The sequence below is a fragment of the Mobula hypostoma genome, chromosome 7 (assembly GCF_963921235.1).
Source record: "Mobula hypostoma chromosome 7, sMobHyp1.1, whole genome shotgun sequence".
Taxonomy (NCBI): domain Eukaryota; kingdom Metazoa; phylum Chordata; class Chondrichthyes; order Myliobatiformes; family Myliobatidae; genus Mobula; species Mobula hypostoma.
Window position 1 is genome coordinate 180,245,118 of NC_086103.1, and position 25,145 is coordinate 180,270,262.

The 25,145-nt window shown below is 44.8% G+C and overlaps 1 protein-coding gene across 1 annotated transcript in view; it reads left to right on the plus strand.

Moving 5' to 3' along the window:
- Positions 1–25,145, plus strand: part of gucy2f (guanylate cyclase 2F, retinal) — a 76,144-nt gene that overhangs the window by 29,783 nt on the left and 21,216 nt on the right. Inside the window, exons 7-13 of the mRNA XM_063054647.1 lie at positions 5,580–5,714; positions 14,706–14,786; positions 15,258–15,434; positions 15,679–15,835; positions 20,330–20,479; positions 22,988–23,136; positions 24,909–25,072. Of these exons, the coding sequence (XP_062910717.1) occupies positions 5,580–5,714; positions 14,706–14,786; positions 15,258–15,434; positions 15,679–15,835; positions 20,330–20,479; positions 22,988–23,136; positions 24,909–25,072 (1,013 nt within the window). The remainder of the gene's footprint in view (positions 1–5,579; positions 5,715–14,705; positions 14,787–15,257; positions 15,435–15,678; positions 15,836–20,329; positions 20,480–22,987; positions 23,137–24,908; positions 25,073–25,145) is intronic.

The following is a 25,145-nucleotide window of genomic DNA, read 5'->3' on the forward strand; positions in this document are numbered from 1 at the left end:
TAAAACTTTGACAAACTTCTATAGATGTGTGGTGGATAGCATATTGACCAGTTTCACCTTGTCAATGCTGTTGAATATGAAAACCTACAAAAAGTAGCAGATACAGCCCAGTCCATCACAAGTAAAGCCCTGGCCACCATTGAGCACATCTATATGGAGCACTGTCGCGGGAAAGCAGCATCCATCATCAGGGACCCACACCATGCAGGCCACGCTTTCATCTCACTGCTGCCATCAGGGAGAAGGTACAGGAGCCTCAGGACCCCACACCGCCAGTTTCAGGCATAGTTACTACCCTCAACCATTGGGCTCATGAACCAGAGGGCATAACTTCACTCAACTTCACACATCACTGAACTGTTCCCATAACCAACAGACTCACTTTCAAGGACTCTTTATCACATGTTCTCAATATTTATTTATTTTTAATGTCTGTTTTTGTCCTTTTGTATTTGCACAATTTGTTGCCTGTTGCAGATTGATTGTCTGTCTCGTTGGGTGTGATGTTTCATTGACTCTGTTGTGTTTCTTGTATTTACTGTGAAGGCCCACAAAAAAAGTGAAACTCAAGGAGGTATATGCTACAGTATATATGTACTTTGGAAATAAATTTACTATGACTTTGCCTTTGATGACCACGTTTATCGCCCACATGACCATAAGACCATAATATATAGGAGCAGAATTAGGCCTTTCAGCCCTTTGTGTCTGCTCCACCATTCGATCATGACTGATTTATTATCCCTCTCAACTCCATTCTCCAGCCTTCTCCCCGTAACCTTTGACACCCTGATTAATCATGAATGTATCAACATCCACCTTAAGTGTACCCAATGACTTGACTTCCACAGTCACCTGTGGTAACGAATTCCAGAGATTCACTAACCTCTGGCAAAAGAAATTCCTCCTCGTCTCTGTTCTACAGGGATGTACCCGGAATCATTCTTGTGAACCTCTTCTCGATCCTCTCCAATACCAGCACATTTTTCCATAGGTGTGGGTGTCATGGTCCTGTCCGTGAAATCCACATTCCGGTTCATGGTTTGGTTCATTAATCCTTTTTCCGGGTTTTACTGTTTTCCCTTTTTCCATTAGGTGCCTTAATTGAGGCACCTGTTTCTCGTTTTGGGCTGGCACATAAATACATCTGCAAACCAAGGATTCCTGGGCTGGACTGTTCCCTTCCCTTCCTCATCTGAATCCCTGACAGTCGCCTCGGCAAGTATCCTCAGCAGTCATCCCGGCCCTGCATCCTAGGAGGGTCCCGGCTCTGTACCCAAGAGCTTAATCAAGCTGAGTCCAAGAACTGAGCCAAACCTAGTCCAAGAGCCATGTCCTGCGCTGGAGTTCCTCGCCCAGCCCAGGAGTACCTTGCCCAGCCCGGTGCTGGAGCTCCCTCGTCCAGTCCAAGCCACGTCCAAGAACCTTGTCCTGTCCAAGTCAAGGCTTTGTGTTCTCATCCTGTCCATGTGCCTCATCCTGTGCAGGAGTTCCCCGTCCAGTCCTGTAGTCACGTCTTGTCCTCACCTAGAATCTGGGGTCCGAGCCTGAGTCAAGACGCAGGTTCCGGGTCCCTGTCCAGTCTCTGGCTTGAAGTCCTAGTCCAGGCTCCTGGTTTCAAGTTCCTTGTCCTGGTCCCGCTTTCCTAGTCTTAGTCCTAGCCCAGGCCTGGCGTCCTTGTCTCGTCCAGGGCCTGTGTCCATGTCCAGCATCGTTTCTTCCTGACTCCCCTTGCTTTCTTGATAAACCTTGTTCTGTTCCTAGTACTTCAATGTCTGTGTCTTGCATTTGGGTCTGCTCCCAACGTCCCCTTATGTCAGTGAGGCCCAAAATCTAAGCCTTCACCCACTTCATGCAATTCATCTCTGCATTACTTGTCAGAACTGCAATGAGATTATTCACAGCTTTATCTATTAGGCAAGTGACAGAGTACAGCCGCTGCCTTAAGGCTCCAGTGACCCAAGTCCAATCCTGAGCTTGATGCAGAGTTTGCACATTAAAGACAGATTATCTTTATTTGTCACATATGTAGAAACCTTATCTAAGAAAGGATGTGCTGACACTGGAGAGGGTTCAAAGGAGGTTCACGAAAATGATTCCAGGATTGAACAGCTTGTCATATGAGGAGCATTTGATGGCTCTGGTACTCACAAGACTTTGGAAGAATGAGGGGTGACCTAATTGAAATCTATCAAATGTTGAAAGGCCTCGATAGAATGGATGTGGAGAGGATGTTTCCTATGGTGAGGAAGTCTAGAACCAGAGGACACAGCCTCAGAATAGAGGGACGTCCTTTTAGAATGGTGATAAGGAGGAATTTCTTTAGCCGGAGACTGGTGAATTTGTGGAATTTGTTGCAAAAGGCAGCTGTGGAGGCCAAGTCATTGGTTATATTTAAGGAGATTGGTCAGGGCATGAAGGGATATGGGGAGAAAGTGGGAAATTGGGGCTGAGAGGAAAAATGGATCAGCCGTGAAGAAATGTAGGAGTAGAGTCGATGGGCCAAATAGCCTATTGGTAGTTTTATTGTCAGCATGCTCTCGATGGGCTGAATTCCATGCCGTATGATTCTCTGCCATTTCCACACTATCTGATTCTGCCTCCATGCCTTTCGGTTCATCTACCTCTTGATCCTGTTTGTCACTCCGGTTGTTCCAAACCTCTTCTGGCATCTCACTCATTCTACTGCCTGTTAACTCAAGATAAGACCATCAGATATAGGAGCAGAATTAGGCCATTTGGCCCATCAAGTCTGCTCTGCCATTTCATCATGGCTGATCCATTTTCACTCTCGGTCCCAATCTCCTGCCTTCTCACTGTATCTCTTCATGCCCCAAATAATCAAGAATCTATCAACCTCTGCCTTAAATATACCCAATGACTTGGCCTTCACAGCCATCTGTGGCAATGAATTCCACAGATTCACCATTCTCTGGATAAAGAAGCTCTTCCTCACCCCTATTCTAAGAGGACGGTTCTCTATTCTGAGGCTGTGTCCTCTGGTCTTAGACTCCCCCACCATAGGAAACATCCTCTCCACATCCACTCTACCAAGGTCTTTCAACATTCACAAACAAGAGAAAATCTGCAGATGCTGGAAATCCAAGTAACACACACAAAATGCTGGAGGAACTCAACAGGCCAGGCAGCATCTATGGAAAAAAGTACAGTCGACGTCACAGGCTGAAACCCTTCGACAGCACCGGAGAAAAAATGCTGAGGAGTAGATTTGAAAGGTGGGGGTGGGGAGAGAGAAATGCCAGGCGATAGGTGAAACTTGGAGGGGGAGGGATGAAGCAAAGAGTTAGGAAGTTGATTGGTGAAGGAGACAGAAGGCCATGGAAAAAAGAAGGGGGGTAGGTAGGAGCACCAGAGGGAGTCGATGGGCGGGCAAGGAGATACGGTGAGAGAGGGAAAAGGGGATGGGAAATGATGAAGGGCTGGGGGAGGCATTACTGGAAGTTTGAAAAATCAGTGTTCGTGCTGTCAGGTTTGAGGCTACCCAAACAGAATATAAGGTATTGCTCCTCCAATTTAAGTGTGACCTCATCACGACAGCGGAGAAGGCCGTGGATGGACATATCAGAATGGGAATGGGAAGTGGACATATCGGAATGGGATTCATTTTCTTACAGGCATTTAGAGGAAAATAATAAAACACAGTGACAAACCATACATAAACAAAGACTGATAAACAGCCAATATGCAAAAGAAGACAAATGGTGAAAAGAATACTGAGAACTTGAGTTGTAAAATCCTTGAAAGTGAGTCTGTAGGCTAGAGAATCAGTTCAGAGCAGCGGTGACTGAAGTTATCCACGTTGGTTCAGGAGGCTGATGGTAACGTTGGGGGACTTAAGGCCTGCCCGAAGGTAGCAGTGAGAAAAACTAGTAAACACGAGTAAATACTTGAAAAAATATATATTGCACACTATGAAGAGAAAGCAGAGACATTTATGTAGTTTATTTGGAGGGCCAGAATGTGATCAATGGGCTGAATGGTCTGCAGTGATTAGATTTTAATCACACAACGCAAGTCACCAGGCTGCAGCATCTGACACATTGTGGGTCTGAATGTGAACTTGTGCTTCCCCGGCTTGGCTTCTGATTAGACTCTGCACGTCAATCGTTGCTTAATGTATTGGTGATTGCTTACAGACTCCGGTCAGGCACAGGTTCCTGCACTTTAAATACAGCATGCTCACTGCAAGATCAGCAGCATTTAACTTTGGACACGAGCGGGTTGTTGATAAACAAATGAGCATGACTGCATTCTGTTAGACTTTGCCTGGTCATGCTCACGCCCATCTCATTCAAGGTTCCACACAGGCAGAGTTTGCTAAGATCCTTAACTGCCCCGAGCTCAACATGGCTTGAACAGAGCAAGACTTGAAGTTGTACAAGACAATCGTGCCGTTCTGTACAGGAAAGATATCAAGAAGATTGAAAGAGTACAGAGAAAATTAACAAGAATGCTGCCGGGATTTGAGGACCTGAGTTAGAGGGAAAGCTTGAAAAAGCTGGGACTTCTTTTCTGAAGTGTGTGAGAACGTGGGGAGATTTGATATACAAAATTATGAGGGGCATTGATAGGATAAATGCAAGCAGGGCTTTTCCACTGAGTTTTGATGAGACTAGAACTAGAGGTCATGGGCTGAGGGTGAAGCATGAAATGTTTAAGGGGAACATGAGGGGAACCTCTTTGCTCAGAGGGTGGTGTGAACGTGGAACGAGCTGCCAGTGGAAATGGTGGATGCGGGGTTCGATTTTAGCATTTATGAGAAATTTGGACAAGTACATGGATGGGAGGGGTAGGGAGGTGAAGGAGTACAAGCTGGCAGGTGACAGGTGAAACTAGGTGAGGGGAAGGTGGGTCAGTGGGGGGGGGGAAGAAGTGCAAAGCTGGGAGGTGATGGGTGGAAGAGGTAAAGAGCTGAACAATTATTCCTGTAATCCCGCGTCTCGGGGCATTCCATCCCTCTCTTCTCCTTTATCCATTACGTCACTGGCAGCAGTGAAGGTCCTCCATCTCTAGCCGTGTCCACGACTTCCTCCATCAGGCCAGTAGCTTCGTCTCGGTTTTCATCACTGTCAGTCATACAAGTTCTGGGTGGAGACTCAGGAATACCGTCGCACTCAGATGTAGAAGGATTCTTCATTGTTGTTTCTATAACAATTTTGTTTTACCGGTCAGGGTTGTTAGCCCTGAGATGAACCCCGGAACACGGAGGACCAGTGGACCACTCTAAGCCTGGCCTCTACCCTTTGACCTGTTTGGCGTGGGAGACCGTACCAAGAGCCAAAACATAAAGCCCTGCCTCCAGCCAGCATAGCTCTCCGGGTCATTGAGGTTCACAAGCCTTCAAAGCAAAACGTGGTTGTGGTCCTCATGCAGGGTTCCATTTCAGGATGGATAAATATCACCATCCTCAAACTCACAATCGAATGGTGGACAAAGAACAGGCAGAGCACCTACCGTATGTCCAAAGCGCATCTTGCGATGGGGGGGGGGGGAGGATAAATTCTCGCCAGATCTGAGACATGGATTTAAAAATAATGATGCTCCCTTTCTCAAACTAGAAACTAAATCTGGATGAGCTGAGCGATGGAAGAAGTATGTCTGAGCATAAAAGTGTGAAGTCTCTGGGCCAGTCGCTGTCTGGGCGAAGTTCTGCCGCGGCAACTCATGAGAACTCAAACGTGGCAGTGTACGAGGTAAACCACGGGAGGAGGTGAAAGCTGACATTGTTATGAAGCATCTCAATAGGACTGTGATTCATTTACTTTGTAAACACATACTAAGATGCTCCTAACCTTATTTACATATAATTCTTTATTATGTTTAATTGTTGAATGTTGTCGTTATTTTATTGTATATTGCAACAACACACCATTGCAAATTCCTAGTACAGGACTATAGAAATATAGGGCGCCAAAGTAGTGTGGGGGTTAGCACAATGCTATTACAGCTTGGGTCGTCGGAGTTCAGAGTTCAATACCAGCATCCTCTGTAAGAAAGTTTGTACGTTCTTCCTGTGTGGATGTGGGTTTCCTCCGGGTGCTCTGGTTTCCACCCACAGTACAAAGATGTATCAGTTAGTAGGTTACTTGGTCATTGTAAATTGTCCTGTAATTAATTAGGCTGGGATTAAATTGGTGAGTAGCTGGGCAGCATGGCTGGGTGGGCTGGAAGGTTCTGTTCCACATTGTATATTAAAATAAATAAATAAACATGTAAGTGGTTATGGCAAACAAAGTTGATCCGTAAAGTACAGGCAGTGAATGGAAGGAATTAGAACTGGTTTATTATTGTTACTTAGATACACCGACCCTCATCAATATTTATTGGAGCATCATAGAAAGCATCCTATCCCATTGCATCTTGGTTTGATACTGCAAATTCTCTGGCCGAGACTGTAGAGAGTCGGGGACACAGCTCAGTGCATCACAGAAACCAGCCTCCCACCCTTACACTCTGTCTACACTTCTTGCTGCTTTGGCAAGGCTCCCAGTGTAATCAAAGACTCCACTAACGCAGACATTCTCTTCCCTGTTCCTCCTCCCTGATGAGAAGAACATAGAACGTAGAAACTTTCAGCACATTACTGGCCCTTCGGCCCACAATGTTGTGCTGACCATGTAACCTACTCTAGAGACTGCCTAGAATTTTCCTTGCACATATCCCTATATTTTTCTAAGCTTCATATACCTACCTAAGAGGCTCTTAAAAGACCCTATTGTATCCGCTTCCATCACCACTGCCAGCAGTGTATTCCAGGCACCCACCACTCTCTGTGTGAAAAACATACCCCTGACATCCCCTCGCTACCTATTTCCAAGCACCTTAAAACTGTGCCCTCTCGAGTTAGCCACTTCAGCCCTGGGAAAAAGCCTCTGGCTATCCACATGATCAATGCCCCTCATCATCTTATCCACCGATCAATGAGGGGAGAGGGCATGTACTGGATGGAAAAGGTCCTTAATGATGGATGCCACCTTCAGAGGCACCAACTTTCGAAAATGTTCTTGATAGTGGGGTGGATTGTGCCTGTGATGGCGTTGGCTGAGTATGCAGCTTTTTTTGATCCTGTGCATTGGAGCCTCCATACCATGTGATGATGGAACCAGTCAGAATGCTCTCCATGGCACATCTGTAGAAATTTGTGACTTAATTAACCATAGAACCATAGAACCATACATAGAACAGGCCCTTTGGCCCTTCTTGGCTGTGCCGAACCATTTTCTGCCTAGTTCCACTGACCTGCACACGGACCATATCCCTCCACACTCTTCCCATCCATGTATCTGTCCAATTTATTCTTAAATGTTAAAAAAGAACCCGCATCTACTACCTCGTCTGGCAACTCATTCAATACTCCCACCACTCTCTGTGTGAAGAAGCCCCCCTAATGTTCCCTTTAAACTTTTCCCCCCTCACCCTTAACCCATGTCCTCTGGTTTTTTTCTCCCCTTGCCTCAGTGGAAAAAGCCTGTTTGCATTCACTCTATCTATACCCATCATAATTTTATATACCTCTATCAAATCTCCCCTCATTCTTCTACGCTCCAGGGAATAAAGTCCTAACCTATTCAACCTTTCTCTGTAATTGAGTTTCTCAAGTCCCGACAACATCCTTGTAAACCTTCTTTGCACTCTTTCAAGCAACATACATCAAAGTTGCTGGTGAACGCAGCAGGCCAAGCAGCATCTATAGGAAGAGGTGCAGTCGACGTTTCAGGCCGAGACCCTTCGTCAGGACTGACAAAGGGTCTCGGCCTGAAACGTCGACTGCACCTCTTCCTATAGATGCTGCTTGGCCTGCTGCGTTCACCAGCAACTTTGATGTATGTTGCTTGAATTTCCAGCATCTGCAGAATTCCTGTTGTCTGCACTCTTTCAACCTTATTTATATCCTTCCTGTAATTTGGTGACCAAAACTGAACACAATATTCCAGATTCGGCCTCACCAATGCCTTATACAACCTCATCATAACATTCCAGCTCTTATACTCAATACTTCGATTAATAAAGGCCAATGTACCAAAAGCTCTCTTTACGACCCTATCTACCTGTGACGACACTTTTAGGGAGTTTTGTATCTGTATTCCCAGGTCCCTCTGTTCCACTGCACTCCTCAGTGCCTTACCATTAACCCTGTATGTTCTATGTTGGTTTGTCCTTCCAACGTGCAATACCTCACACTTGTCAGTATTAAACTCCATCTGCCATTTTTCAGCCCATTTTTCCAGCTGGTCCAAGTCCCTCTGCAGGCTCTGAAAACCTTCCTCACTGTCTACTACACCTCCAATCTTTGTATCATCAGCAAACTTGCTGATCCAATTTACCACATTATCATCCAGATCATTGATATAGGTGACAAATAACAATGGACCCAGCACTGATCCCTGTGGCACACCACTAGTCACAGGCCTCCACTCAGAGAAGCAATTCTCTACCACCACTCTCTGGCTTCTTCCATCGAGCCAATGTCTAATCCAATTTACCACCTCTCCATGTATACCTAGTGACTGAATTTTCCTAACTAACCTCCCATGCGGGACCTTGTCAAAGGCCCTACTGAAGTCCATGTAGACAATATCCACTGCCTTCCCTTCATCCACTTTCCCGGTAACCTCCTCGAAAAACTCCAACAGATTGGTCAAACATGACCTACCACGCACAAAGCCATGTTGACTCTCCCTAATAAGCCCCTGTCTATCCAAATGGTTGTAGATTCTGTCTCTTAGTACTCCCTCCAATAACTTACCTACTACTGATGTTAAACTCACCAGCCTATAATTTCCCGGATTACTTTTCGATCCTTTTTTAAACAACTGAACAACATGAGCCACTCTCCAATCCTCCGGCACTTCACCCGTAGACAGCGACATTTTAAATATTTCTGCCAGGGCCCCCGCAATTTCAACACTAGTCCCCTTCAAGGTCCGAGGGAACACTCTGTCAAGTCCCGGGGATTTATCCACTTTAATTTTCCTCAAGACAGCAAGCACCTCCTCCTTTTCAATCTATACAGTTTCCATGGTCTCACTACTTGATTCCCTCAATTCCATAGATTTCATGCCAGCTTCCTTAGTAAATACAGACGCAAAAAACCTATCTAAGATCTCCCCCATTTCCTTTGGTTCCACACAAAGCCGACCACTCTGATCTTCAAGAGGACCAATTTTATCCCTTACAATCCTTTTGCTCTTAATATACTTGTAAAAGCTCTTTGGATTATCCTTCACTTTGACTGCCAAGGCAACCTCATGTCTTCTTTTAGCCCTCCTGATTTCTTTCTTAAGTATTTTCTTGCACTTCTTATACTCCTCAAGCACCTGATTTACCCCCTGTTTCCTATACATTGCATACAACTCCCTCTTCTTCTTTATCAGAGTTGCAATATCCCTAGAGAACCAAGGTTCCTTATTCCTATTTACCTTGCCTTTAATCCTGACAGGAACATACAAATTCTGCACTCTCAAAATTTCTGCTTTGAAGGCTTCCCACCTACTGATCACATCTTTGCCAGAGAACAACCTGTCCCAATCCACGCTTTTTAGATCCTTTCTCATTTCTTCAAATTTGGCCTTCTTCCAGTTCAGAACCTCAACCCTAGGACCAGATCTATTCTTGTCCATGATCAAATTGAAATTAATGGTGTTATGATCACTGGAACCAAAGTGCTCCCCTACACAGACTTCTGTCACTTGCCCTAATTCGTTTCCTAACAGGAGATCCAATATTGCATCCCCTCTCGTTGGTCCCTCTATATATTGATTTAGAAAACTTTCCTGAACACATTTTACAAACTCTAAACCATCTAGACCCCTAACAGTATGGGAGACCCAATCAATGTATGGAAAATTAAAATCCCCTACCACCACAACTTTATGTTTCCTGCAGTTGCCTGCTATCTCTCTGCAGATTTGCTCTTCCAAGTCTCGTTGACTATTGGGTGGTCTGTAATACAATCCCACTAATGCGGCCATACCTTTCCTGTTTCTCAGCTCCACCCATAAGGACTCAGTAGACAAGCCCTCTAATCTGTCCTGCCTGAGCACTGCTGTAATATTTTCCCTAACAAGCAATGCTACTCCCCCACCTTTCATTCCTCTGCCTCGATCACATCTGAAACATCGGAACCCTGGAATATTAAGCTGCCAGTCCTGCCCCTCCTGTAGCCAAGTTTCACTAATTGCTACAACATCATAATTCCACGTGTCAATCCACGCCCTCAACTCATCCACCTTCCCCGCAATACTCCTAGCATTGAAATATATACACCTCAGAAGATTTTTACCACCACTCACAACCTTTCCATCAGTGGATTTACTTAAACTTTCAACATCATTTATTTTCACCCCAGCCACACTGTCAGCTCTGGCACTCTGGTTCCCATCCCCCTGCAAATCTAGTTTAAAGCCTCCCCAATAGCACTAACAAACCTCCCTGAAAGGATATTGGTCCCCCTGTGGTTCAAGTGTAACCCGTCTCTCTTGTACAGGTCCCACCTGCCCCAGAAGAGGTCCCAATGATCCTGAAATCTGAAACCCTGCCCCCTACACCAGTTCCTCAGCCACTTGTTCCTCATCCAGAGCATCCTATTCCTACCCTCACTGGCACCTAGCACAGGTAGCAATCCTGAGATTACCACCCTTGAGGTCCTGCTTTTCAACTTCCTACCAAGCTCTCTATACTCACTGTCCAGGACCTCTTCACTCTTCCTTGCTATGTCATTGGTACCGACGTGCACCACGACATCTGGCTGGTCACCCTCCCACTTCAGAATGTCATGCAATCGATCAGAGACATCCTTGACCCTGACACCTAGGAGGCAACAAACCATCCTGGATTCTCTGTCATGACCACAGAACCTTCTATCTGCACCTCTAACTATTGAGTCCCCTATCACTACCGCTCTCCTCTTTTCCCCCCTCCCTTCTGCACTGCAGAGCCAGACTCAGTGCCAGAGATCCGGCTACTGCAGCTAGTCCCAGGTAAGTCATCCCCCCCAACAGTATCCAATGCGGTATACTTGTTGTTGAGGGGAATGGCCACAGGGGAACCCTGCTCTGCCTGCCCTTTCCCCTTCCCTCACCTGACAGTGACCCAATTTCCTGTCCTCTGCTCCTTTGGTGTAACTACCTCCCTGTAGCTACGATCTATAATCTCCTCATTCTCCCGAATGATCCGCAGGTCATCCAGTGCTATTTAATTAATTTAAATTGAGTATATTAATGATTGATTTTGGGTGGCTGGGCGGAGATACGTCTCTTCCAAAGGAGGTATAAAGCACTCTTTCCCTTCTCTAGTCTGCAGGTCACCCTTGGGCAAGGTGTAGCACCTGCTTAGCCCCCCGATCAGGGTCACATGAGGCCGTGGGAGCAGGTGGTGGATGGTCGTAGGAGCAGCTGGTGCTATCACAAGTCCTGGTTATGTGACCACTGACACCAGGCAGCCAATCTCTGAAGAGTATTGGTAATGGCTGGGGTCACGTGTCTTGTAAAGACACTACCCAGAAGAAGGCAATGGCAAACCACTTCTGAAAAAAAAATTGCCAAGAACAAACATGGTCATGAGACCATGATTGCCTATGTCATATGACATGACGCATAACAACGATGATGATTGATTAATTAATTAAATATATTAATGAGATGTTTTCATTAATTATCATTCAACAATGTCCCTCAGGAATGAAAATCTGCATGGCCTATTTGTAGTTCCAGTTCTACCTCAAAAGGGTGTTGCCTGGATTGGGGAGCATGCCTTACGAGAACAGGTTGAGTGAACTCAGCCTTTTCTCCTTGGAGCGAAGGAGGATGAGAGGTGACCTGCTAGAAGTGTACAAGATGATGAGAGGCATTGATCGTGTGGATAGTCAGAGGCTTTTCCCCAGGGCTGAAATAGCTAACAGGAGAGGGCACAGTTTTAAGGTGCTTGGAAGTAGGAACAGAGGAGATGTTAGGGGTAAGTTTTTTACGCAGAGGATGGTGAGTGCATGGAATGGGTGGTGGAGGAGGAAATGATAGGGTCTTTCAAGACACTCCTGGATAGTGACATGGAGCTTAGAAAAATAGAGGGCTATGGGTAAGCCTAGGTAATTTCTAAGGTAAGGACATGTTCAGCACTGCTTTGTGGACCGAAGGGCCTATATTGTGCTGTAGGTTTTCTATGTTTCAAAACTGTTGATGCATCACTAACCTCCAAACTTGGATGCTTTGAGCATTGTGCCTCTGTTGTCATTGATCAGATTTGTCTAACATTACATCTGTAGGATTTCTCCTGGTTGTTTGGATACATTTAACATTGGATCCATGACTTCTTCTCATTGCTTGGATGCATTAGACATTGAGTCTGTGTTTGCTGTTCCTTTTTTAGATTGAATGCGTTTACTACGGAGTTTAGCATTGCTACTGGTTAGACGTGTTTTTTGTTGAGTTTATGTTGGCTTCCATTCAGTCTACGATTGTCATACACTGATTGGATGTGTTTCCTGCTGGGACTGAACTTGCTTCCCATAGAATCATAGAGTCATGGAATCATACTTCTCTGAGGATCATCTCCTTGTTATGGTGGAGAGGCTTGTGAGTTCCTGAGATCCCGGGAGCGATGCCCTCTGTTGCTTTGCTCCTGGTAGGGCCACTTGTGGTGGTAAGGTCAAGGGGGAAGTTCCAGATGAAGAGCAAACCGACGGTGGAGCTGGTGGAAGATGATGACACATCACAATAGCAGTGAAGGGTCCCCTGTTGTCTTGTATTCCATGCCACTGAACCCTGGCCCTGATCTGTCTGGTCACTACCTGTGCATCAGCCTCTACACTGTAAACCAAGTCACACACACCCATTCTCCATTAAGGGAATAACCCCTTAGGAAGCACCATACTTGACTCAATGATCAAACTACCAGTATCTTACAGCATACAGCACAGAAGCAGGCCCATCAGTCCAAATGACCTCATTATAGGAAGGGTGGGGGGGGGGACGTCGACTTAGACCATGAGAGGCCTGCGGCGGGCATTTTCATGCCTTACAAGGCACAGATTGGAAGTCTGTGTGGGGCGCCACTCCTCACACTGACTAGAGCAATATGTGATTAAGTGCCTTGCTCAAGGGCACAAACACGCTGCCACAGCTGAGGCTCGAACTAGCAACCTTGAGGTAACTAGACAAACGCCTTAACCACTTGGCCACGTGCCCAACATAGGAAGGATGTGGAAGCTTTAGAGATGGTACAGAGGAAAGCTACCAGAATGCCAACTGGATTGGAGAGGATCTCTTAGGAGGATAGGTTAAGCAAACTAGCACTCTTCCCTTTAGAGTGAAAGAGGATAAGAGTTGATTTGATAGAGGTGTACAAGATTATAAGAGGCATAGAGCGGACGGCTAAAGACTTTTTCCCTAGGGAGGAAAAAGCTGCCCCTCAAGATCCTATTACATCTCTCCCCTCACACCTTAAACCTATATCCTCTAGTTTTTGATTGCATAATCCTGGTGTAAATGCTGTGCGCCTTTACCCTATCTATACTCCTAATGATTTTATCCATCTCTGTAAGATCAGCCTTGTTCTCCAATAAAGAATGTCCTAGCCTGCTTAACCTCACTCCATAACTTAGTCTTCTGAGTCTCAACAACGCCTCCGTAAATCTCCTCTGCACTCTTTCAAGTTTAATGGAGTCTTTCCTATAGAAGAGGGACTGAACATACAACATAGAAAATATTACTGTACAGCCCAGTACTGACCCTTTGGCCCAGGATATTGTGCTGACCTTTTAACCCTCACCATGAATAATCTAACTTTTCCCTCCTAGTAGCCCACAATCCTCCATTTTTTTTTTCCAAGGCTAAGTTCTGGTCGCCTCATTATAGAAAGGATGTGGAAGTTTTAGAGAGGGTGCAGAGGAGATTTATCAGGATGCTGCCTGGATTAGGAAGTATGTCATGTAAGGTTGAACGAGCTATTGCTTTTCGCTTTGGAGTGAAAGAGAATGAGAGGCAACTTAATGGAAGTGCATAAGATTAAGAGAGGCATAGTCAAGGTGAATAGGCAGTGTCTTCTTCCTATTGCAGCAGTGGCTGATCCAGAAGACTTGCTTATAAAGATAGCTAGATATCTTTGATATTGAGTTATGTTTGCACATTGGTTGGATGAGTTGGACATTGATTGCTGACATTTGATGTGTTCAGTGTTTAACTCCTACTTCAGACTAAGGTTTATTGGCATCTGACTATACATATATACAACCCAATCAAACGTTTTCTCCAGATCATGATGCACCCACATAACATGTCTCACACACAGACCATAAAATATATTACCGTACATAAGTTCATAAAATATAATTCAAAATGTATGAAGTGCACAGCATAGGTAAACAGTAAATAGTAAACAGCTCTCTGAATTTCGATGGTGGTAGTGTATTCATTAGTCTCACACCCTGGGATAAGACAGGACGATAAATTTCACCATCGATTGTAACTGGAATGGCCACTGCGACCATGTATGCCACGATCTTAGACATCTAATTAACTTCCCATTGGTTAACTGCTGAGTCTATATCACTGCCCATTGGTTAGATTTGCTTAGCACTGAGGTCATTACTCTGCTTTATGCTGTTAAATCTGTTAAGATGTAATGTGGTCATTCCAGACTTGATTTCTCTCTGAGGTAACTTTTGCTAAGTATCTTTCTTAATCTACCAGGGGGACTGGGTCTGGCTAAAGAAATTGGACTCCAGATGTAACCAAGAGGTGCAGAAATCTACAACCAAAATATTGAGAAAGGTAAATCTTTCTCCCCATTAGCGGCATTATGTACAGATATCAGGAGCCAAAGTGACAGTGCCTGTTCTACATTGTTTTATGGTCTATACGCTATGTTGTCTGTTTCTTAAAGCAATGGTTTGTTCTTTTTGGCCATCTTGTATCGTAGCGGTTAGCACAACACTTTACAGTGCCTTCTATAAGATCAGGTTTCAATTCTCACCACTGTAAGGAGTTTGTGCGTTCTCCCCATGATCCAGTGGATCTCCTCTGGGTGCTCCGGTTTCCCCCCACATCCCAAAGATGGGTAATTAATTTGTGGGCATGCTATGTTGTGGTGACCTTTTTGGGCTGTCCAACGCAATTCTCGCTGATCTGATTTGATTTGATACAAACGACACATTTCACTGTATATTTCGATGTACGTGTGACAAATAAAGCTCACCTTTAACCTTTGCTTCCAATATGCGTTGTTTTCCTCCTGCTTCAAAGATGCGAGACCTGCGGAATGAGAATGTAAACCCTTTCTTGGGCTTCCTGAGTGACAATGGAGTGCTGGCCATTGCCACTGAGTACTGTTCCCGGGGCAGCCTTCACGACCTTCTACGCAACGAAGACGTGAAGCTTGACTGGATGTTCAAGTCCTCTCTCCTTCTGGATCTAATCAAGGTGAGGCATTGGGTCCACTCATTGGGGGCAGGCAAGGGGAGAAGGAAGGGGACAGATCTATCATTTACTTAGCGGTGTGTGTGTGTGAGAGTGGGAGGGAGAGGGAAATGGAGAGGAGGGAGAGAGAGAGTGTGGGATGAGAGAAGAGAGGGACAGACTGGGGGTAGAGAGAGGAAGTGAGAGAGAGGGGGATGGAAAGAAAGAGAGAGAGAGATCTCACGTTCTCACTGCCTTGAACCGGCAGGGTATGAAATACCTTCACCACCGAGACTTCCCCCACGGACGTCTGAAATCCCGTAACTGTGTGGTAGATGGGCGGTTCGTACTGAAGGTCGCGGACTATGGCTATGTCGAGATACTGGATACACAGAAAGTTCCTCACGAGACACCACCCCCGGAAGGTAAGAGGTGTCCAACTCTGCTCTTATTATTGGCTGTTCGTTTTGTAGATTGTACACCCCATAGCACCACTTCCAATTACACATACTCCTAATGTGTATCTTTTTTGTAGAGCATCTTCTGTTTAATCATTTTATTTGCTTTAAACCTCAAAAACCATCAATAACATTTTCCAGCAGCACAGACCCAGAGTGTTATTTCATTGGGAGTTACACTAGCTCCCCTTTTCAAGAGCCATGTGCAGCAAAAATACATTTTATACACCACAGAACATTTTCTTGAATACACTGAACATAATTTGCCTTAATATAACATAGCATAGTGCAAGGTTGGCCAAAAATTTCAATCAGCCCAGTTCCAATAAAATAAAATCTGCCACAACCAAAAGGAAATCTGACATTCAAAGGTGGTGCAAAAGGGTCAAAATGTATGAGAAATCAACATAAAAGAAACACAAGGCTAAGGTAAGATTGTCTTTGTTTTTTGAAAACAACTTGCTTCTACTTCTGTTGTCATGGATGCCACAATGGAATTGAAGTTGCGTTGTCCACAGTGCATCTTTTTCGACAAAAGAACCAACCAATCACCCTCCACTACCACCCACTTGCATCTGGCAAAACTGGTCCTCACCCTCAAAATTTTTTCCTTCAGCTCCTCCCACTTTCTCCAGTCTTGAGGAGTAGCCGTGGGCCTGAGCTGTGCCTGCCTCTTCATTGACTATGTCGAACAGCATATGTTCGAAGCCTTCCCTGGTTATACTCCCCAACTCTCCCTCCTCTACATTGATGACTGCATTGGCTGCTTCATGTACCCATGCTGAGCTTGTCAATTCCATCAACTTCCACCCTGCCCTTAATTTCATTTGGGCCATCTCTGACACCTCCCTCCCCTCTCTCAACCTCTCAGTCTCCATCTCTGGAGACAAACTGTTGACTGACATTTTTTATATACCTACCGATTCCCACAGTTATCTTGACTATACCTCTTCCCACCCTGTCTCCTGGCAAGTTTTTTACACAGAGAGTGATGGGTGTCTGGAATGGACTACCAGGGATAGTGGTGGAAACAGTCGAGTGGTGGTGTTTAAGGGGCTTTGTTATAGACCAGTGAAAATGCAGGGAATGGAGGGACATGGACCATGTGCAGGCAGAAGAGATTTAATTTAAATCTGCGTTATGTTTGGCAGAGACTTTGTGGGCTGAATGGTCTGTTCTTGTCCTGTATTGTTCCATGTTCCACATTCAATCCTGAAATCAAAACTTCAAAGCCACAAATTGGATTATGAATTTAACCTGTACCTAATCCCGTTCACCTCCACTCTCGTGTTCTTTGGCATTAATTATCTGTCTAGCAAGACCCTTATTTCAAACACAAGAGATTCTGCAGGCAACACAAACAAAAAGCTGGAAGAACTCAGTAGGTCAGGCTGCATCTGTGGAGAGGAATAAAGAGTCAATGTTACGGACCGAGACCCTTCATCAGGACTGGAAGGGAAGGGTAAGAAGCCAGAATAAGACAGTGGGGTGGAGGGGTAGCTGGCTGGTGATAGGTGAGACCAGGTGAGGGGGAGGGGGAAGATGTGTTGGGGGGGGAATGAAATAAGGAGCTTGGATGTGATAGTTGGAAGTGGTAAAGGGCTGAAAAAGAAGGAGCATGGGAGAAAAGGAAGGAGAGGGCAGCAGAGGGAGGTGATTGGCAGCTGGAGAGAAGAGAGAGGCAAGAGGGGAACCAGAATGTGTAATGAAATAAGAGAAAGAGGGGAGGGGGAAGAGATCAGAAGAAGTTTGCGAAGATAAAGTATTTCAGGATGTATATTGTATACATTTCTCTGACATTAAATTTGGCCTTTGAACCTTTGAACCTTTGAAGTTAGAGAAGTCGATGTTCATGCCAACAGGTTGGTGAGTACCCTCCTTTTATATCTCTCCAAATCCAGCCCCTCCCTATCACTACACTCCCCTCCTACTCTACAAGCCTCCAAGATAACTCTTTGTTTATTCATTATGTGCCACGTCTTTCCATGACCATGATTGTTCTTGGCAAATTTTCCTACAGAAGTGGTTTGCCATTGCCTTCTTCTGGGCAGTGTCTTTGTAAGACTGGTGATCCCAGTTATTATAAACACTCTTCAGAGATTATCTGCCTGGTGCCAGTGGTTGTATAACCAGGACTTATGAAATGCACCAACTGCTCATACGACCATCCGGGGTGCGGGGCAGGGGTATGCTAAGCAGATGCTCACCTTGCCCAAGGGTGACCTGCATGCTCGTGGAGTGAAGAAGATAACTGTATTTCTCCAAATTAAGAGCATGCACAACATTAGTTCTTCACTGTTAGGTTCTCTGTGCACAAACTGCTACCCTAAACGCTTCATTTATCTTGAAATGCTTTGTAAAGCCAGCCTGATCACTTGCCCTAGTGGTGCCTTTGACTCAGTTATGGTACCTTACATGATACCCGTGACCTTAGTTAGAAGCATGTTTTCCTCTGAGTTGGAGGATTGAGGGTTCATAGAGTCACAGAGCACCACAGCACAGAAACAAGCCCTTTGTCCCATCTGGACAATCCTGGACTGTGGTTCTGCCTAATCCTATCAACCCACACATTGACCATAGCCCTCCATACACTTCCCGTCCATGTAATTATCCCAACTTCTCTTAAATGTTGCAATCAAATCCGCATCCACCACTGGTTCTATGGCGTTTCTTTGTTTTGTGGCTGCCTGCAAGAAGGTGACTCTCAAGGATGTATGTAGTAATATATACTTACATAATAAATGAACTTTGAACTTTGAACTTCTGTTGGCAACACATTACAGACTCACACCACCCTTTGACTGAAGACCCCCTCTCAGGTTCCCCTTGATCATTTCACCTTTGACCCTTACCCACAACCAGTCTTATCTATCCTCAGTGGAAGAAGCCTGCTGCGTTAACTCAAAATTTTGTATACCTCTATCAAATCTCCCTTCATTATTATGCAAAGAAAACTATAAATTACAGAATAATAAATATAGAATAACTATATATAGGCATCCGTTAGTCTCATGAGACCATGGATTTGTGTCTTGGAAGGTTTCCAGGCACAGCCTGGGCAAGATTGTTTGGAAGACCGGCAGTTGCCCATGCTGCAAATCTCCCCTCTCCAGGCCACCGATGTTGACCAAGGGAAGGGCACTAAGGCTGATACAGCTTGGCACAGGTGTCGTCACAGAGCAATGTGTGGTTAAGTGCCTTGCTCAAGGACACAACACGCTGCCTCAGCTGAGGCTTGAACTAGCGACCTTCAGATCTCTAGACCAACGCCTTAACCACTTGGCCACGCGCCAGCACTATAACTATAAATTAGAAAATAATAAAATATAGACAAAATTTCAAATTTGAAAGTTCAAACTACATTTATTATCAAAGTACTGTAGAATAGTTAGTAGTTTTGTTTGCTGCCTGCAAGTCGTCACTGTGTTTCACCAGCGCCATGCTAAACCAGAAGAAATAATAATTTATTCAGAGATTATTAAGTTAAATAATAATAAAATAATAATAATAAAAAGAAGGAATAATGAGGTAGAGTTCATGGATTCATGGACTGTTCAGAAATCTGATGGTGGAGAGGAAATAGCTGTTTCCAAATTGTCGTGTGTGGGTCTTTAGGCTCCTGTACCATTAGCTCTCATTTTCCTCCATGGATGCTGCATGATTTGCTGAGTATTTTCACAACATTCTATTTACTTTAATCTACATTGGGATTATTCTTTTGAATTCAAGTGCACTAATGCCCTTTATTTCTTGTGAAGCACCTTGGGATATTTTGCTACATTAAGGGTGCAATAGAAATGCAAATCCATAGATGTTGCCTGACGCGCTGAGTTCCTCCAGCATGTTGTGAACTTTATTGAAGATTTCCGGCATGTGTATATCTCTTGTGTTTATATAAATGCAAGGTGATGTTGGTGTCTAGGTCTGGAGGTACCGATTGGCTTTCACAATGTAAGAACCTACCAAGATCAAAAAACAAATAGACAATAAGACATAGGAGCAGAATTAGGCCATTCAGTCCATTGAATCTGCTCCTTCAATTGATCATGGCTGATTTATTTTTCCTAGAACCTATCAACCATTAAATAAACCCAATGACTTGGTCACTACAACTATCCATGGCAATGAATTCCACAGGTCACTACCATCTGGCTAAGATGTAAGACACAAGAGATAGGAACAGAATTCTGTCTATTGAGTCTGCTCTACCATCTGATCATGGCTGATTTTTTTTTTCTTCTCAACCCCATTCTTTTGCTTTTGCCCCATAACCTTTGACACTCAGCTTAAATATACCAATGATGTGGTCTCCACAGCCATCTGTAGCAATGAATTCCACAAATTCGCCACCATCTGGCTAAAGAAATTACTCCTCATCTCTGTCCTAAAAGGACGTCCTTCAACTCTGAGGCTGCGGCCTCTGGTCCTAGACTCTAATCTGTCTCTTTTGTTTCTCCTTAGAATTGTTCTGGACGGCTCCTGAGTTTCTGAGGGATCCTGAGTTATCCAGGAAGGCGACAGTAAAAGGAGACACTTACAGTTTCGCCATCATCCTGCAGGAAGTCGTGGTCCGTGGGTCTCCCTACTGTATGTTGGGGCTCAGCCCTGAAGGTAGGTTCTGGACTGTGTTCTTCCATAATGATTATCCCTCCATGGGAGGTGGTTCACCAGTCATAGAGAAGGAATTGATAAATTGATAAATTGAATTATTATTGTCACGTGCACGGAGGTACAGTGAAAAACTTCATTTTGCATGCCATCTATACAGATCACTGTAACAGTGTCCTGAGGTAGTACAAGGGGAAACAATAACTGAATCCAGAATAAAGTGTCATAGTTATAGAGAAGGTGCAGTGCAGGTAGACAGTAAGATGCAGAGCCATAATGAGGTAGATGGTAAAGTCAAGAGCCCATCTTATTGTACCAGAGGATTGTTCTTATCACAGAAGGGTAGAAGTTGTCCTTGAGCTTGGGGGCTGTGTAATAGAGCACAGAATTTGCTGTGGAGCCCATGCCATTGCATATATTTACAGTGGAGGTTAATGGGATCTTGATTAGTCAGGGCATCAAAGGTTATGGGGAGAGGGCAGGAGAATGGGGTTGAGAGGGGGATAATAAACCAGCCATGATGGAATGCTGGAGCAGACTCAATGGGATAAATGGCCTAATTCTGCTCCTATCTCTTCTGGTCTTCTGGTCTAACGGTACGAGGCCTTTTGGTCCACAAAGTCTGTGCTGAACAGCATCCCAAATTAAACTAAATCTTTTCTGATTGCACACGATCAATATCCCTCCATTCCCTGAAAGCTGTGCATCAAACAACTTTTTAAGTGCCACTATTAACTCTGTTTCCACCACTGTCCCTGGCAGCCCATTCTGGGCACCCATCACCCTGGGTGTAAAAATCCTGCCCCCACACATCTCCTTTAAACTTTGCCCCTGTCATGTCCTCTAGTATTCAACATTTCTGCACTGGACAAATGATTCTGAGTATCTACCCTATCTACAGTATGCCTCTCATAACTTGTTGAGGTGACTAAGGGTCCACTCAGTCACCAAAACTCCAGTAAAAACAACCCAAGTTTATCCAACCAATCCAAGACGCTGGGAACTGAGGACCTGAGTCACAGGAAAAGGTGGAATGGATCAAGACTTCTTTCCCTGGAACGTAGGGCAATGAGGGGAGATGTGATAGAAGTATACAACATTATGATGGGTATAGATAGCATAAATGGAAGCAGGCTTTTCTACTGAGGTTGGATGAGACTAGAATGAGAGGTCGTAGATTAGCAGTGAAAGGTGAGATATTTAAGGGGAACCTGGGGTGGAGTTGGGGGGGGGTAGAGCTTCATCACTCAGAGGTTGGCTTCAAGTGTGGAACGAGCTGCCAGTGGAGGTGGTGGATGCAGGCTCGATTGCACCATTTAAGGGAAGTTTAGATAAGTAGATGGAGAGTTATGGAGGGTTCTATCCTGGACAGGTCGACGGGCATGGATTAGATCTGTCGATAGGTCTGTTTCTGTGCTGTAGTGCTGTATGACTTAATTCAATTGGTACAGTTAATTATATTGGGAGGCAGGGTGGAGATACGTCTCAACCAATGGATGCGTAGGGCGTTCCTTCCCCCCGCTAGCCTGCAGGTCACCCTTGGTCAAGGTGTGCCACCTGCTCAGTCCCCCCGATCAGGGTCACGTGAAGCCATGGGAGCAGGTGGTGGGTGGTCGTCTGAGTGGCCGGTGCACAAACACCCATTATCTCTGGGAGGGGAGTCACAGGCTTCTTCATAAGCTCTCATGAAGGGGACCAGGATGGCAATGCTTGGTTGTTGGTAGGTAGGGTTAATACCTGACTTTCAAGAGCACTTGTGAGTTATGTTCCGGCTGGACTTTGTCCTTAAACTGCTGGAGAACAGTAAGGAAAGAACAGGTGCTGTTTTCTCCCCGTAGGGATCAGTTTTTAGTGCAAAGTGCTTCTGCCATGTTTGTCACCCTGCAACCTTATCCTTCAATCTCTTTGAATTATGGAGGACAACATTTGTATAAATGTCTCTCTCCAGCAGACTTCATCATGATCATCATGACTCCAGTATTTCTACTATTTTTAAATGTTCTTTAATTGTACCTATGATTTTTTTGTGTTCTATCGCTGAACAGCAGTGAACCATCTGACTGGCCTATCAGAGTTATCTTTGGGAACTAGTTGACTTGATCAGCATTTCTGATCTGGCTATTGTTCATGATTGCATTTAATTAAAAAATCACAGGTCTTGGTTATGCAACTTCTGGCACCAGCCAGACAATCTCTGAAGAGCATTAATAATAGCTGGGATCACCTGTCTTGCAAAGACACTGCCCAGAAGAAGGCAACAGCAATCCAGTTCTGTAGAAAAATTTTCTAAAAACATGATTGCCCATGTCATATTACATGGCACATAAAGCATGATCAAATGAATTATTTAAGGGTTGACATGGGTATGGTAGGCTTGAGGGCCTGTTTCTGTGTTGTAAGACTGTAAGATTTAATTATCATGGAACTTCAGAAGCTTAATGCTGTCTCCATGGGCAAAGCTAGATCTCTCTGTCTTTTCTTCATCATATTTACGGGTTATTTTCTGTTTAGAGATAATAAAGAAAGTGAAGAAGCCACCTCCGATGTGTCGGCCCACAGTCTCCCCAGATCAAGCACCTTTGGAATGTATCCAGCTTATGAAGCAGTGCTGGAGTGAGCTTCCAGACCGGAGGCCTACCTTCAACGAGATCTTCGATCGAGTGAGTAGTGCCAACCTTTTTTGGGAATTAGGTTGGGATCCCCTGCTCTAAGCCATTGCTCCCCCATGTACCTATCCAAGTACTTCTTACATGATACTATCATTTCTGCCTCAACCACTTCCTCGGGCAGCTCATTTCATAGACTCACCACCTTCGGTGTCAAAAAGCTGCCTCTCAGCTCCCTTTTAAACCTTTTCAGTATCATCCTAAATCTATGCCCCATAGCAATTGACTCTCCTGCCCTAGGGAAAAGACTGCTAACATCCACCCTTCATAATTCTAAACAATTCAATAAAGTTCCTACATTCCAAGAAATGAAGAGCCAGCTTGGCCAACCTCTCTCTTAACTCAAGCCCTCTATTCTTGGCAACATCCTCATAAATCTTTTCTGCACACTTTCAAGTTTAACCACATCTTTCAGATTCACACTTATTTATCAAAACATACAATGAAATGTATCGTTTGTGTTAACAACCAACACACCCAGGGATTTGCTGGGGGTGGGGGGCAGCCTGCAGGTGTTGCCACGCATTCAGGGGCTAACATAGCATACCCACAATGCTCAGCAGAGCAACACAAGCAACAACAACAAAACAACAACATCAGCAAAACACACCCCATTTCTCCCAGAAGACAAACGGCCCAAATACAAAAAAATGACAAATACTGTAAATAGAGAGATAACTAATACCAAGAACATGAGTGATAGAGTCCTTAAAATTGAATTCATAGATTCAGTGATCAGTTCAGTGTTGAGGTGAATGAAGTTATCCACGTTGGTTCAGGAGCCTGATGGTTAAGGGATTTACTCTCATCTCCTCTGTAAACCTGCTCACCATTACCTCACATCAGCGACCTTTAATTATCACCTTCTTGCTTGGGCAAACAGGTTCCTCCAATGTCTCAATGCAAGGGTCTTGGCCTAAAACGGAAAATCATTGAGTCATAGAGCAATACAGCTCAGAAACAGGCCATTCGGCCCAGTGGTTCCATGCTGACCACATGCATGCTCACTGCTAGTCCCAGTTACCCATAGCCCCCCAAGCCCATCCTCTCCTTGTACTTAAATCTTGCAGTTGTACCCTGCACCCCCACCCCCGAACACTTGTTCCAGATCTGCAGTTTAAATTGGCATCATGATCTCCACAGACATTGTTTGCTGACAGGCCTCTGACATCCCCTCATACCTTCATCAAATCACGTTTAATTAAGCCCTCTCACATTAGCTATTTTTGAAAATGGTCTCTGGCTGTCCACTCTATCGATGCCTCATCATCTGATACAACTTTTCCTGCCGTTGCCTCTAAGGAGTTTGTACGTTTTCCCTGTGACCCCATGGGTTTCCTCCCATGGTCCAAAGACCTACTGGTTGGTAGGTTCATAGGTTGTCGTAAATTGCCCTGTGATTAGGCTAGGATTAATTGGGGGTTTCTGAGTGGTGCAGCTCGAAGGCCTGAAAGAGCCTATTCCACTCTGTAACTCAATAAATAAATAAATAAATAAACCTCTTATCAAGTCGCCTCTCATCCTCCATCACTCCAAAAAGAAAAGCCCTAGCTTGCCCAATCTTTCCTCATAAAACATACTCTCTAATCCAGGCAGCAACCTGGTAAATCTCTGCACCTCTGTAAAGCTTCCACATACCTCCTATAATGAGGTGACCAGAACTGAAGAAGATAGTCCAAGTGTGGTATAACCAAGATGTTATGCAAGCTCTTTCTAATCCTTGTCTGAGGGACTATTCTGATGGATTCTTCACTGTCTCTCACCAGTTCAAAATCATAAACAAAGGGAAGAAGACCAACATCATTGACTCCATGTTGAGAATGTTGGAGCAGTACTCCAGTAACCTGGAGGATCTAATCCGAGAGCGAACAGAAGAGCTGGAAGTCGAGAAGCAGAAAACAGAGAGGCTCCTCTCGCAAATGCTGCCCCCGTGAGTAAAGTCTGCCAGTCCGTCGCTGAAAGCAAGGTGTCTCGTTCACAATACAGGAGGTGGGTCCGTCAAG